This window comes from Carettochelys insculpta, chromosome 5, assembly GCF_033958435.1.
Source record: "Carettochelys insculpta isolate YL-2023 chromosome 5, ASM3395843v1, whole genome shotgun sequence".
NCBI lineage: Eukaryota > Metazoa > Chordata > Testudines > Carettochelyidae > Carettochelys > Carettochelys insculpta.
This window is the reverse complement of record NC_134141.1, coordinates 4779999-4795701: the sequence shown is the minus strand read 5'-3', so window position 1 is coordinate 4795701 and position 15703 is coordinate 4779999. Positions and strand designations below refer to the sequence as shown.

Sequence of the window (15703 nt, the reverse complement as noted above, 5' to 3'; positions counted from 1 at the left end):
CCCCTGCCTGCCTCAGTTTGGCAAAGGGAGAATCATATTCAGATAATATCTTGCTCTGAAATGAGTCTAGCTGGGGGAAGTTGTATCAGCCTAGCGAGAGCGTAACAGGAGAATTACACTGGACGTTTACCTTGGAAGTCAGCCCAAGCTCTTTGAGTGGCCTCTTATTTTAAGGACAGACTAGTGTGGGAGCCAATGTCGCTATTACCAAGTTTTGGATCCCATTTATATGTGGCTAATTCTTAGGCAGAAATACGGCACGTTGCAAAGTAGTCCAGTACTGCTCCACCCAGTCGAAGGCTGTTGGGGAGGGGGAAAGGAGCACTGCCACAAAACAAGTTTCTGGGAAGGAAATGCCTCTGGACATCAACCACAGAGGAAACGGGTGAGAACTGGTATTGCTGTGCCATTCTTTACCATACACACTTTCTAAGCCCACTGTTAACTGCAGGGGAGCCAACAGCCTCGCGGGCTCCTGGGCCAGGTGTGTGGGGGTGGGGAGCTCTGGGCTCCCAGAGGGGGTGAGGCTGTGGGCAGGAGGGGAGGGAAGGGCGGAAGCCCTCAGTGTTGCTCAGACCATGCCCCTCCCCTGCCCCCAACCATGTCCTCAAAGCTGCCTGGAGTGTGCTGTGGGGGGCTCCAACAGCGATTTGAAGGGTCAAGGCTCCAACCTCCACCCCCAATGGCAGGCCTGGTTACCTGCACATCGCTCAGACAACCATTTTTCTTGTTCCACACATGTACCCTAGCTAGCCTAGTGCCTGACCGTACAGCAAAGCCAAAAGAGTTGTGGTTGGTATGACCTCCACCATACAACTCTTCCTTCAAACTCCTCACGGTGGCAGTGAATGGCAGTCACAGAACCCCCAGAGGATCATGTCCAACAGGTCTTAGGAACCTGCCCTGTGTCTTGGTGTGCCGAAGTGTCCTTTCTTCCATAGCGAGCCTCGCGGTTTTCTTAAAATAGCCTGCACCTCACCTAGGTGAAGGACCAGTGGTTTTGGCCAGGTTTACCACCTAACGAGACCGCTTGCTCAGACCTTAAGTATTCAAAAAAATGGAGACCTGAAACACCACTGCACCTAAAACCTGACTACATGGGTCCCTTGCCACTGAGCTCCTGTTTTTAACAAGTTGAAAGACAAGTGGGTAATGCACCTGAAAAAGCTTTTGAATACAGTCTCATATTTACATCACAGTTTCCCAAAATTACCACACGGGCCCTGCTCTGCTTAGTGCCATACAAGAGTCAAGATAGACCTGGTCCCTGCCTCACACTGCTTACAATCTGCAGACAAGATTCAATAAGTGAATAACAAAGGGAGTCGGGAAGGAAAACAAGGGAACAGCAATATCATCTGTCCAAAAGGATGAGCTTCTTGAAGGAATTAGTGTTTCTGAAATTTCCATTAAACAGAGAGTTTTACAAAAGCATCCTTGTGCCAGGGTCTCTCGTTGTTCATTGGGCAATTCACCATGAACACATGGCATAGCATTAGTGTGAGCTAGGTAGGAAAGGCATCTGGACCTCACCTTGTTTTTTTGCCCATTACAATTAAAAAGCAAGTGGAGAGTATTTCTCATATTTAGAAAGCTGAGATCTGTGTCCTTTACCAGGGTGCTAAGTATCATTATCCTCGTTTTACAGCAATGGAAATGAAAAAGGATAGGGAGAATTTGTTACAGAAGATCAGCAACCCACCAGAATGCCCTAACGAGGAACTACCTTTACAGATAGATGTGCACATACTGACATGGACTGTGCTGCATTTTGTGTGTGCTCCGTAATTCACAGGCGTTTCTAATACAGATTTCAGGATTTTACAGCTAAATTAATCTGAGGGTGTAACTGTTGTGGCAAATTTACTGCATGTCAGTTGTACTTCTGAGTCACACCTTAACAAATATTAAAAATAATAAATTGAAAATTGACAAAGATTCACACTAGCTTTATTCCAGAAACTGAGTCTTCAAACGGGGGCACAGAACTCTTGTAACTGGAATTTTTAATTAACAGGGACATATATTTTTAATTGTTGACAATACAAGTCAACTAACTTGTTTATTAAAGCAACATACATTAAATACATAGTCTACAATTCATTGAATAGTATGAGTTAAATGACATCTAAACCGTTGATTTTATCTTTAAATGCTGTTGAGATACTTTAGATACACTACTAGAAAATGGCTTTTGACGAGCATACTGGTGTGATGCCACTGAGTGGCAGTTTGTATTAGCAACTCTGTCTGCACTTACAGCAATTAATCATTTTATGTATTTATGATTATAATGGACTTTAATATAACTCATCAGAGCATGTCTAAACTCTCCCATTTACACTCTTTTCACAGGAATTTTTAATGGAAATAATATTGAAGTGCATGCAAAAAAGATTTTTACTTTGTATTCTGGAAAAAACCACTGTAACAAATAGATTCGCTCTATGTATTATGTAATATAGGCTATAGATATATTTCCATATTTCAGTTCAAAAAGTTGCAACTAGCTTCAGTTTTAAAGTAAACATTCTGACCCATCCTTTTCCAGAATCCCTTACATTCCTTTACTTTCCCTTTCCAAGGCCAAACACCCGCATCCAAACTCAAGCATGTAAACCTCATTTACGTTTGTAATCGAGGTAATTTAGTGAGATTAAAAACAGACCACTCCCTGTAACCTCAGGTCTATCCTTGTTAGCTCCAGGAAGAAAATGAAATACAGGATTAGCAATCTTGGCAAATAATTGTACCAAGACTCACTATAGTAACATTATACAAGAATTACTACCCACTGGACATGTTCATCTGTGCACTGGAAACATGAAGCTTATTAAAATAGCAGCTACAACAAGTGGATCAGTTAGATGCTAATCCACCTTGACTAAGCTGAGAGAGTAAAGAACTGAACACAGAGAAAGCCAGAGAAACCCTTAGCAAAAAATCACCACACCGAAAGTGCACTTACCTAAATGTAAGAAGTCTGAGCTGGAAGAAGGAGGTGGTGCACTATGTGTGGAAGGAAATATACTAGATGTAGATGTTGCATTTGGATTAATAAAGTCTCCAAAGAGATCAGGACCAGACAGTGTCAGATTCTCAGCTCCTGATGACATTGTGAATGGGTCAAATGGATCAGCTAAAGAAAGACAGAAAACAAAATTATCTTCATGACAGGTGTAACTGCTAATACTAATCACGTGGAAAAAGAAAAACTTACACCCTCTTGGGCAGGGGCAATAAGGTGAGGTCATGGGTGTCAACTCACGAAGCCTTTTGAAGTTTCTCTTCTTTCTGGCAGGAGACAACAATCTGTCCCTGCCCCCCCAGATGCTAGTACTTACATGCTATTAGACAAGCAGAGGATCTCAGCCAATCACAGCCGGGGAAACAATTATCCCTTGGGACACAAATCCTTAGTGACACTGTATAAAAATGCTACCCGCTATCCTAGTTTTCGCCACACAAGCCATTCCCTCTTGTGCCATAAGTCTTTCCTTTCAGATCAGCCCATATGTTACAAAAAATTCACCTTAGCTGGGATGTTTAAAAGGAGTCACTGACAAGCCAGGAATACCAAAGCACCAGAAGAATTGTAGCAAGTGAATGGTTAAACTAGCAAAACCAAACCACAATAGTCCCAGGACTGGGGAGGCCGGACTACAGGTGATACAGGAACACACAGAGTGCTGACAAGCGCTGGAGAAGGCAGCAGCCCAGTATTTATTAGGAAGCTTCTGCAGTGAGGACTGTCAAGCACAGAAGTAACTGGAATGGTATTTATACCCAGCAGGGGTGGTATGTGATGGCCAACAGAAGCCATGCCTCAATCTCCGCCTTATACCTCTTGCCCTGAAAGGTCAAAGCATTTCAAGAACTCAGACTTCTGCCAGTCTGACTCCAAAAATTAGAATCCAGGAGTGGTGACCGGCCCTGATGAATCTTTAGAAAACATGTTGATATTGCAGAGGATGCTGTGAAGTAGGGCGGGGAACCCAGCGGACGCATCTGACCTGCTGCTTAATTGCATTCAGCCCATGGCAAGTCTTCATGCCTCCCACCCTAGGGCTGGAGCTGCGAGCACTGACTTGCTGGCATGTCCCTGCAGCCCTACGTAGAGAGGTAATCGGAGAAGCTCCATGTGCTGTTCCCATACCCAGCACCAGCTCTGCAGTTCTGATTGGCCAGGAACTCTGGCCATGAGAGCTGCAGGGGTGGTGCCTGAATGCATAGCCAGCATGCACAGCTCAGACCTGCTTGGCCTCGCTTCACAGGGGCCAAATAAGGCAAATGTTTCCAGGAGCTTTGCAGGAGCCAAGGCAGGCTCAGAGCCTGCCACAGCCCAAAGTACTGCTGGAACTCCCTCCCAGAGCCTGCACCCTAACCCCCTGGTCCATCTCTGGCCCCAGCCCAGAGTCCACATTCCCTCCCACACCCCAGCCTCCGATCCCAACCTTGAGCCTGCATTTCCTCCCACACCCCAAGTTCCTGCACCAGCTCAGAGCTCTCCTTACACCCCCCACAACCCATCATCCCAAGCCCCACCACAGAACCCACACCCCCAGCCGGAGCTCTCACCTCCTGCCACACCTCAACCTGCCTGCCCTAGCCCATAGACCCCTGCCACACCCTGAACACCTCCTTTCGGGCCCCAACCCACAGCTTTCATGCTGCAAGGCTGTGCGCGGCCACCAAGCAATTTTGCTTTGTTTTTGGGTCAATGGCCCCGATTGAAAAAAAGGGTTCCCCACCCCTGCAAAAAGCATGTTATCCTGAACACTGAATCCTTGGGCATATACAATTGCCTTGTGCTTCAGTACACAGGTACAGACTCTCAAATGAGAAAGCCAGTGAAGGTATCCAATATTCTCACTCCTGTAATTCAGCAAAGCTGCCTTAGGACTTGTTTCTCCACAGCTAAGATACCATACAGAGGGCATAACCCAAGAATAAATTGCACTGACTAGCCTGGCAATGAAACTCCTGGCAATGAAAAAATGCTTACTGTGAATAATCTGATTACTCACACTGCTCAGCAGTAATGAAGCAGTACATAAATATTTCAGGGAACACGCACATTATCTAGACTGTAGCAAGGTAGCATATAATTCCAGCCTTCAGCCCAAATCGGGTGACTTTTTGGCATTTAAGTCAGACCCCTTAATTAATTCCCAATGAAAGGTGATGTCATTTTAACATGGATATTTTTAGAACAACATTTACAGTCATGACACTGCAAAAAAAATTGGGTTGAAGGAACATTTAATGCTGCATTCGGCTTGAAGAAATTCTGCATTAGAACTAATTTTAAATTAGGAATTAACTGATGGATCTTTGCCCTCTTAATGACGGAAAGCAGGAGTTCTATTACATAAATCAAAATAAGCTGCATTCCAAAGATCAGGCAGGCAACGTTTCATTTAACTACAGTCTCCTTGCACGAGTCTTACACAGTTGCAGGTGCTGAACTATGTGAAGACTAAAACCTAGCACTAGCCCAGTCCTGTCCACACACACAGTCAAAGAATCAGACTAGTAACATCCAGTAGTTCTTTAGTGATGTGTCAGTAACACTTCCTGGACCTCCTGCATCTTGTGAAAGGGATATATGACTGTATATAAGTGCAAGGCTCAGATAGCAAGGACTGAGCTGCCTCATGCCAACCTATCCATCTCTGAAAAAGCGTAAAGAAGCAATGGGTCATTTGTTCTCCCTGTTGTGGCAGTCTTCCCTTTATCAGCAATATATATTCTATGGACTTGGATCCAGAAAGGAAGATAAAACAGACATTTCTGCATGGAGGACAGCAATGTTTTGCTTTCCAAAAATACTCATTTTTCAACAGAGAGATGAATTGGTGTAAAACTCAGCTTACATTGTACTTCAAAGACATGAGAACAGGGAAAAACACAACACTACTACTGTCATTCTTTGACTAAAGGGGCTTTTCCAACAGTCCCTTATTGTAAACATGAACAACATAAAAAGTTGCTAAATGATGAAGCAATTATTTGGTCAGAAGAAACAGACAAAGAGAGAATTGTATGCCCCTTTCATACATACTGATGATGGAGAGCAAAACGCTCTCTGGTATAGTTCAACACATGGTACTAAGAGTGTAGAAACAGAAAAACAGTAAAGTAGCTAATAATTGTTTCCTCATTCAGTTCTTTATACTAACTGTCAATTCCTAAATAGAATTGAGTTACATACCAGCAGAAGACAATGTTGTGGGTGGAGATACTCTCTGGTTACTGATTGAAGGCTGTGGTTGACTGCTGAAAAAGAAGTCTGCCCCTTCGCCTAAAAGGTCCCCGGTAGACTCTTCTGAAATCTGCGATGTGCTACCTGCAAACAAATTGTTCAGTAAGTCTGCATTGCTAGATGAACTCTTCATCTCTGAGGCAGGCTGATTCTGCTCTGATGGAACATCAGAGTCTAGTCCCAGTAAATCTACATGATCTTCCAAGTGAGGCTCTTGTGGTTGGGCAGATGGAGTTTCAAAATTGGCTTCAAAAAATAAATCTGCATCTTTTTCTGGAGGACTGGGTTTGTCTTCGGCTGCTTCTGCTCTACCTTCCCTAGGAAATGCAGCAAATTCTTCATCCGAAGGCTCGCTTTCATCCCTGTCATCGATCAGCCCCGGATGGTTCTCTTTGGACAAACGGTCCTCTGCTCCAGCCTCTGGGTCTTTTCCTTCTGTTGAATGAAAACAAACAGATTTGCCCTTTTATAACCCATTTAGGTTAATGAGATTCTCCTGCTCAACTGGGGTGGGAACTTTTAGGTCCCTTGAACAAGAAGGTGGAGGTGGGCCGGGATGGAAAACTGAATTGCCACTGGCTCAAGTGCTCAGGGAAAGTGGGTAGGGGGAGCGTTTGTTTTCCATCAGATTTATCCTCCAGCCACTAGAAACCAGCACTGCTGCTAATGAGCCCTAGCTACAAATTCTCATCTCCTTCCTCCACCTTCTTCCATCCTCAGAGGCACATCCTTCCCTCCCCAAAGACAATGCCAAGGGAGCAGAATTGCTATGACTGCAAGAAGCACATGCACCAGAAATGCCGTTGAGAAGTATATTCCTCCACCACTCAACATGTGCAACTATTGTAGCTGCACAAGTAAAGCTTACCCTTCCTACTCCGCAAGGAGCTACGACTGGAGTCAGGGACAGGAGGGGGACACTAAGGAAGAGCCTTCAGTGTGACACTCTACTGCAGGACAATGAGTAACCTATGGTTTAAAAGTCCTTGTAATGCTGGTGTTACTACTGGTTTCAGAGCAGCAATTTCGCCAGTGGCACCACAGCCCCAGCATGGGGGAGACAGCCGAGGTATCACAGCAGAGATTTGTATCTTCACCTACCTTCCCAATCCAGAGTATGGAAGAAGGTATTTGCATCAGTGCTGCTGCTCTGCGGAGACTCTGGCTCAGTAGGTAGGCTTTCAGGAGACTGCTCGGATTTGGACTCTTCTGCTTCATACTGTGCTGTTGAGCCAGGCTGTCTGGGCAGCTCGGGTTTACCTGTCAGATGGAATTTCAAGCCAAAAGCCTGAGCTGTACACTTCTAATATTAAAAAGATCCTGACTGTCAATCCTAATGTGCCATAGGTAGTAATTGACTTAAAAAAATAGAACAAGGTGGGCAGTCAGGGCTTAACTCTTGGTTGCCACTCATGAGCAACTTGCTATTCTCTCTGTAGGAAAAGCCCATACAGCTGTGAATTTAGGGTAGAGTATGAACCCTCATCAGCCACACACATAAAAGCAGTCAAATTAAATTACGGTACAGCCTTAATATATTCTAGAAGAGTTTTACATCCTCTGTTGAAGCCTATATGATTCTATTCAAGTCCGTTTCAATTTCTGGTCCTTTACTGCGTACCAGTAACACTCTGAAGATATTACAACATAGAACATAATGGACTGGAGGGCTGAGAACAAACTTCAGCCATTTCAAAACACAGGGAACAGAAAGATCCCTCAGTTTCCCTTCCTCCACAGTAAAACAGCTAAAAAGAACCGGATCAGTGAAGCTAACAAAATGTGAAACCCAACATAATGTAGTTGAATGTCCTAACTAGAATACACTATAAAAGGGAGATTTTAGTCAGGAAAGAATGACAAGACTTAATACACAATGCAACCCTGGTAGGAATATACTCTTCTGAAAAGAAAAAAAAAAAAAAAAAAAAAGGAAAAGGGGAGAAGTGATTATGCCAGATCAAGAGAAAAAAGTGAGGAAAAAAAAGGCAAATGCAGCCAATTTTAAATGATAAAGACAATAAAGGTAAGATCTAATTTATTCTCTAAATACAAATCATGGTAGGGAACATTAAAGGAAGGAGGAAGGCATACAACACGAGAACTAATATGACTAAGAAAAAGAAAAACACATACCGGTAAGAGTTACTAAATTGTACCTAGAACTTGGAAGCTGAATGACCAGGACAAGATGCCATGTTAAAAAAAAAAGGAGATGCCTTCAAGAACAATGGATATTCACTAATGCAGGGACAGAAAGAAAGTTGTAACTCCGCTGCCTATGCTCAATAAACATCTCCAGAGAAATATATTTTGAATGACAAGCAGGAAAGGCCCCAGCTGGAGAATGCTAGAACACTTTGAACTGCACTGCTGAAGGTGTAAATTCAGCTAATCAGCAAAAGCTGAGGGAATTCTCCCCAAGTTTTGGAGGCAAAGGAATCAACTGCCACATGTTTTTGTTTGATATGTCCTTCAAACAGGGCCTCTAGAGCAGTACTGCACAACGCATGTGTCGGAATACACTTACGTGCCGCAAAGCAGTACTTTGTGTGCCTCAAACGCACATGCTGGGAGTGACGTCTGCCACTCTGCGCACACACCTCGCCGCTTGGCGGGAGAAGTCCATGGCAGCGGCTCTGGTGAGTCACTGGCATTGAGTCAGAGCAGGGGGAAGAGGGGTCCCGAATCTGGGGGATGGGAGGAGGAGTGGGTTACAGTGGGGAGCTGGGGGTGCCTGGGTCTGGAGGAGGGGATGGGGATTGGGTTATATATATTATATATATACATACACACACACACACGGGGTGTGCTGTGAAATGGTGAGTGCTGAAGTGTGCCACTAGGCGCTACAGGTCGCTGAGCACTGCTGTAGAGCTTTGGGAAGAGATGAAAGCAATGCCGGGAAGACTGGACTAATTACAGCGTAGTACAGGTTGAAACTCTCTTGTCCAGCACGCTTGGGACCTGACCGGTGCTGGACGAGAGAATTTGTTGGACAACGGGAGGTCAACATTTTCTCGCACATTAACACCACTCCCCCTGCTTACTGGGCTCTTAGAAACAAAGCAGTAGAAACGTAGCACTTGAAAGACTAATAAAATGATTTATTCGGTGATGGGCTCTTTGAAGACATTTAGGGGTAAATTACAATTAACTAACAGCACAGCACACAAAGCCAGAATTGGTGGCTGCAAACAAACTTTATGGGACCACGGGAAACTGGGTCACATCCATGATAAGTGGCCGTGCAGCTAATTAAAATTATGCTGGATTATGAATGTTGCCAGATGAGAGAGGTTCAATGTGTATTAGGGGAAAACTCCTATTCCTTTGTAACAGGCAAGGGCATTGCACAGCTATTCACAAAAAATCTCTTTTAAAGGTCTGTTTCTGAAAACTAAACACAAGGGCTACGTCTACTCTACAGAGCTCTGTCGACAGAAGTTACTGTCAAAAGATATCTCTCTATAAAACTTCTGTCAACAGATTGCGGCCACACACGAAAGTGGATCTCTCTATTGATCCGCTCTTTTCACAGAGTGTGGCCGGAATGCCCAGCCACTTTCTCAACAGAATGGCCAACTGGAAGCACAGCAGACAGGGCTGGCTGGTGACCCAAAAGCCCTGTCTGTCAACAAAGGGCCCCTCAGAGCATCCCCATGAATTTTATCAACAGATTCTGTCAAGAAAGGCTTTCTGCCTCAGGGGGGAGAGACAGATGGCTGTCAAAAGAAGTGCTGAGTTCGACAGAACACATTTTAGTGTGGACGCTCAGCAATGTTTGTTGACAAAACTCTACTGTAGACGTAACTAAGGAGTCCAGAACTAGAATGTTTAAAAGGATAGGACACAGGGTCAAGTTTCTAATGGCTCCAAAATTAAGCTTTACCGAATTTTGATAGAATTTCTTGTTGTTCCTCCCGACTGGAGAAAAGAATCTTGGGATTCAGTCCCTTTATGTTCAAGTTATCCCATGGCGCTCGTTCGCTACTGGGTCTGTCTCTGGGCTCCACCTCAACCTCTAGATTCACTTGAAACAAGTCAGGGTACTTCTCTTGAATATCACAAGCATCCAGATCGTACCTGTAACACGCGGATGTAATAAAATCACACGTCAAAAACTTTCAAGACAAATATTCAATGAGACCATTGACACACTATTGTGGACTCCAGCAACAAAAGCAACTAATGTCTATGGAACTGACGTGCACACTATAAAACCAGTTGGATTTACTAATTCTTTCCCTATTTTAATCATAAATGGTATGATTTATTGTGGGAAAAATTTCAAGAAAACCCTTCAGAAAAGTAGGCTCAAGTAAAATGTGGTCAGTCAAAAGCCAGGACTCACTTGGTTAAAAATGAAAGCTACTCATTTCCGACTCTAACAAAAGACCTAATCTCCCCTAGATCTATTCATCTGCCAACTAAAATATTTTGAAAAGTACTGTCTGCAATTTGTATTCAGTAAATTGTTCACATACTTAGCAAATTTCACTGTGGTGGCATTTCGGGGTACAAAACCTGTGTGGAACTGAATCTGGAACATCTTCATTGAAGCCATCTATGGGGAAGAGAAAACACAGAATAACTGCAAAATTCTCTATCTTATTTTACATGTTGGTGGGAAGAATTTTTTACATTAATGATGGTACTATCGTCTTTCAGTTCAGCTTCTCTGAACATACAGTAGCTCCATGTAGCATTTTTCTTGGCATGGCTGAATTTGGACTTACTTATTTCTATTTTTCCAAATAAGCTGGTAATGTCTTTGTAGAAAGACCTTCAGAAATAAAGACACAAGGCCCTGATTCTAATCTCATGTATATCTGTACTTGTTGGGAAAAGCATCTTCAAAAGCTAATGCAGCATTCTTAAACAAGACAAGCAGCAGTGGATTAGCCACTGGGCCAATGGGGCCCGTGCTCAGGTGCCCCAGACCACTGGGTGTACCCCATCTTGACCTGCTGTGCCTCACACTCCTGTTAGGGAACAGGGAAGCCCCTCAAGCCCCAAGCCTGCTCCCCTGCATGAATGCTGGGAAGGCAATGCAGGGCAAGCCCCCTCTCCTCAGCACAAGCACAAGGCTGGCTGGGCAAGCCCTCTACACACCAGCTTAAGCACCAGAGAGGCTTGGGGGAACTGCTGGAGGAAGGGCAGGTATGGGACCCCACACTTGAACTGGCCACAAACCCCTAATTTGCCTCAGAAGACAATACGTAATTCTGTAGGCCAGAATTCTGGCTCTTTCAGTAGCTTGTTCATAATAACTAACACTTATAGGACTGAGCCAAAACAGCCTAAACAGAACCAGCTGTATTCATCAAGCAAAAGTTTGTCAACACCCCAGTACATATGTTACACATTAGTATTGTGTATGCAAGAGCTTATGTCTGTTTCCAGTGCAATATACCAGTGTTCAATCTCACAGGGACCTGTGTAATAAACAGATTCATGATATCCACCTAACTTACCCAGCTCTTTCTTCTGCTGAAAGACAAGAGGATTTTCCCTTCTGCAAACACCAGTGTTAAGTAACTGGGTTTTATCTATGCACACACATCAGTTCTGGAAGAAAGTTTGCTCGGGAGCACAGAAGGCAATCCTGCTTTTCAGGAATCTCATCACAAACCTAAGGCCAGGCTCCCGGCAGGCAACCCTGAGACTAAAAGAGAGAGACAGCTTCCTGCCGCTGCCTGCAATGCTCCCACTCCAGACATCACTGCCTCTTGCTCAGACCTGTGTACGATGACGGTAAAACACAGCATGCGTTCCCAAGACTCAGCATTTCCTCTCACTCTAATTAAGAAAGCTTGGAGGAAGTACAGAAGTATTAGCCAGAGACACGTGCTGTAATATTTGCAACACTGCAGTGTCAAACCTCACGGAAACACAAATCTAAAATGGACGTAGAGCTGCAAGAGTGTTAGCCGATGGTCGGGTAAGATACCACCTGTGCCCTTATTTTCATCTGAGTCTTTAACTGCTAGGACAGACAGCCCCTTCGCAGTGGGCAGCCCGGGCAGGCTGACGGATGCCCCAAGGTCCTAACACCCAAGCCTTTAACTGCTAGGACAGGAAAAGTCCCTTCGCAGCAGGCAGCCAGGACAGGCTGATGGGTGCCCCAACGGCTGCACTGAGAGCTTCCCACACCCGAGCCTTTAACTGCTAGGATGTGAAAGCCCCTTTGCAGCAGGCAGCCAGGGTGGCTGACGGATGCCCCAGAGAGCCTGCTCTGAGGAGGCAGCACGACTCAGCGCTCAGCTCTTAGCACTCTCTTACCAATGACCAGGCTAACTGCAGCTGAAAAGCAGCTAGGTTCTTTGTGTTGTGTTTGGCTCGCACAGTAACAGGGAGAGTCAGGTTACAGCTTAACCAGTTATTTATTGACTAAGGAGACTTGTACTCTTGTAACCGTAAGAGTTAAGATACATATACTTTGTTGCAAGCTTACAAGATTTATACTTTGTTACAAAGATTACAAAGGTTTACTGTTTGTTCTTTAGTTGCCAATAGCTAGCATGTAACAATTCATAGATCTATTATTGAATGTGCACAAAGAAAACAAAAGGAAAGCAATACACTTTACAGGTCTTATTCTCACCCCTGCATTACCAACATGGCACGGCCAGCGTTTTCACTCAATCCCTCGGGAAGAAGCACTAAATAACAAGGACCTCGGGAGACAAAGACCCTCCTGACCGGCAGGTAGAGGTAATTGGAGCTCAATTAGGGGGTCTGCCAGGCCCTTCTTTATACCCATTGGGTCACGTACGCTCTTCCTTATCTCAGAAGAGTGCCAATTGAATTCACTCGTCTCGAGGCACTGGTTCTCACAGGGAGTTCAAGGGCTTAGTTCGCACCTGTGTGGTGGAGATAATTTTAGGGCATTCTTTCTTTATGGGCCGGAGATTCTTCCTTCGTCTGGGACATTTGTGTAAGCGAATCAACTGACGGTGCTTAGCCAAGGGCAGTCCGAGGCCCAGCTGTTTATTAGCCCATTGTCTCTTGTTGCAGCTCTGGAGCATCAAGACTGTGGCTGAGATAAGCACATCTGCACTCTCAGGCATTCCAGGGCTGAGCTGTTTCTTTAACCCTTTGGTGCTCTGAAGCACCCAAGAGAGACAAGATGGAGTAGAGAAAAAGCGGGGGTTCTGTCTGGCTACAGAGAGTTATTTTTAAAAAGGATGTTTCAGTAAATGTATTGTGAACAGTACATATATGCTAACTCCCCTTCTGTTGATGTGTTTGCACTGGATAATGACAAGCAGCATTTACCAAATTAATATACTCTTTAGTCTCCTCTCCTAAGATGGGTGCTGGTGGCCCTTCTCCAGGCCTATTCCAAGTTAAAGTCATCTTTCCTAAACAACAGATAAAAAACTGCACACTATATTTCACATGAGGTCTCACCAGCATAATGCCTTGTATAATGGCACTAACACTTCCCTATGTCTACCAGAAATACCTCACCAGATGCATCCCAGTACAACATTATCCTTTTTTTATGGCCACATTACATTAGCAACTCAAATTATATTGGGATCAACCAATAACCCAGATCTTCCTCTTCCACTTGTCTTGTTGCCAACTGGTGAAGTCCTAGCTTACAGCAAAAATTATTGTTTGTTATTTAGAGCAAGACCCTGCTCCTTGCACTTTAAAATTTCATCTAATTTCTATGATATTAGTTTTCAAAGTCATCTAAAAATTTGTGTAGGATATTCTGGTCCTCCTCTGCATTGGCAATATCTACCCATTTTAAGTCACTCACAAATTTTAATAGACTGCCACATTTTGTGCCAAGATCACTTATAAAAATGTTAAATAAGATTGGTTCCAAGACTGATTCATGAGACACTTCATTAGTAGCCTCCCATTTATCTTTCAGCATGACCCTTTAAACCAGATCTTTATCCACCTTTCAATTCAATTCTCCAATTTGCCTAATCACTTCCAATATGGACCTGAAATCCAAGTAGATAAGATGTAACTAATTTTCTAGGCAAAGGAAATATAAATGAGTATATAGGGATACACATCTCATGGAGCTGGAAGGGACCTCAGGAGATCATTGAGTCCAGTCCCCTGCTCTCTTGGCAGAACTGAGCACCATCCTGTTTTTTTTTTTAATCTGTTTCTCCCAGATCCCTAAATGGTCCTGTTGAGGATTGAACTCACAAGCCTGAGTTTAGCAGACCACTATTCAAACCACTGAGCTATTCCTCCCCACCAAAAATGTATGGAGATATGGATCTCATAGGACTGCAAGGAACTTCAGGAGGTCATCCAGTCCACTCTCCTGCCCTCTTGGCAGTGCCAAGCACCATCCCTTGACACCTATTTGCCCTGAACCCTAAATGGCCTCCTCAAGGATTGAACTCACAGGCCAGGGTTTAGCAGGCCAATGCTAAGACCACTGAACTACCCCCTCCTCCACAGTATCATTTCAAAGAAGGATCAGTTTGGTCTGTCAGAATCTACATTTTGTACAACTATGCTGTGTTTTATCCCAGTTTACCATTTACCTCTATTTTCCTAAGCACTTTCTCTTTCAAAAATTGTTCTACGACCTTGCAAATAATTGAGGTCAAACTAGTGGGCATGTAATTTCTTTAGTCATTTTCTTTTCAGTTCTGAAACATCAGCAATAAACTTGGAATTCACCAGTCACAAAGCAGGACTCCTGCTCCTTTAAAGGATTCATTAAAACTCCTCGCTATTGGTTCATAATGTCACATGGCAGTTCCTTTAACAGTCTTGGGTGGAGATTACCCAGGTCCGCTAATTTGGTCATTACCTTGTTTTAGCTTGACTTCTACCTCAGATGTGGTCATTTCTACTTTCACTTCCTCACTCCCACTAGTCACCCTGCCAACGTCCCTAAGCTTCTTGTTACTCTTATTAAAATGGAGGCAAGCGTTTGTTTAGGCTCTGGTCTATGCCTAAAATGATCTATAACTTCCACCCAATCCTCTATGCTTAGCAATTTCACTTCATCTTTCCTTGTTTTCTTTCTAATTATATGGCTAAGAATCTTCTACTGTTGGCTTTAATTTCCTATGCAAGGTGCAACTCTTTTGGCAGTTCTCACATTCCCCTTAAATCTTCCAGCCTCCACTGCTTCCTTTTATGCCTGGTAGGCTTTTTGCTTTCTCTTAATAACCTGAGATGTTTGTTCATCTAGGCTGGTGTATAACCCTTCCCCATGATTTTTTTCTCCTGCTTAGAAAGCAGACTCCAGGCAGTTTAAACAACTTGCTCAGATTTGGAATTACATCCATGTTCAGATCCTTGAGTTCTTCAGTTCAGCCCACTTCCTTAACTAACTCTCGTAAAGTTTGCCCTTTTGACATCAAGGACCTTGCTTGAAGTCCCAGCTGTCTAACCTTCAGTTTGAACTCAGTTAGCTCACGATCACTGGAACCAAAATTG

General features: G+C 44.0%; 1 protein-coding gene across 2 annotated transcripts in view; it reads right to left on the bottom strand.

Moving 5' to 3' along the window:
• The window catches only part of GAK (cyclin G associated kinase), a 102618-nt gene that overhangs the window by 29645 nt on the left and 57270 nt on the right, over nucleotides 1–15703 (bottom strand). For both annotated transcript variants that reach the window (XM_074994568.1, XM_074994569.1), the window contains 5 exons: nucleotides 10753–10832; nucleotides 10158–10351; nucleotides 7367–7525; nucleotides 6215–6700; nucleotides 2969–3139 (listed from right to left, as the gene is read on the bottom strand). In XM_074994568.1, the coding sequence (XP_074850669.1) occupies nucleotides 2969–3139; nucleotides 6215–6700; nucleotides 7367–7525; nucleotides 10158–10351; nucleotides 10753–10832 (1090 nt within the window). The remainder of the gene's footprint in view (nucleotides 1–2968; nucleotides 3140–6214; nucleotides 6701–7366; nucleotides 7526–10157; nucleotides 10352–10752; nucleotides 10833–15703) is intronic.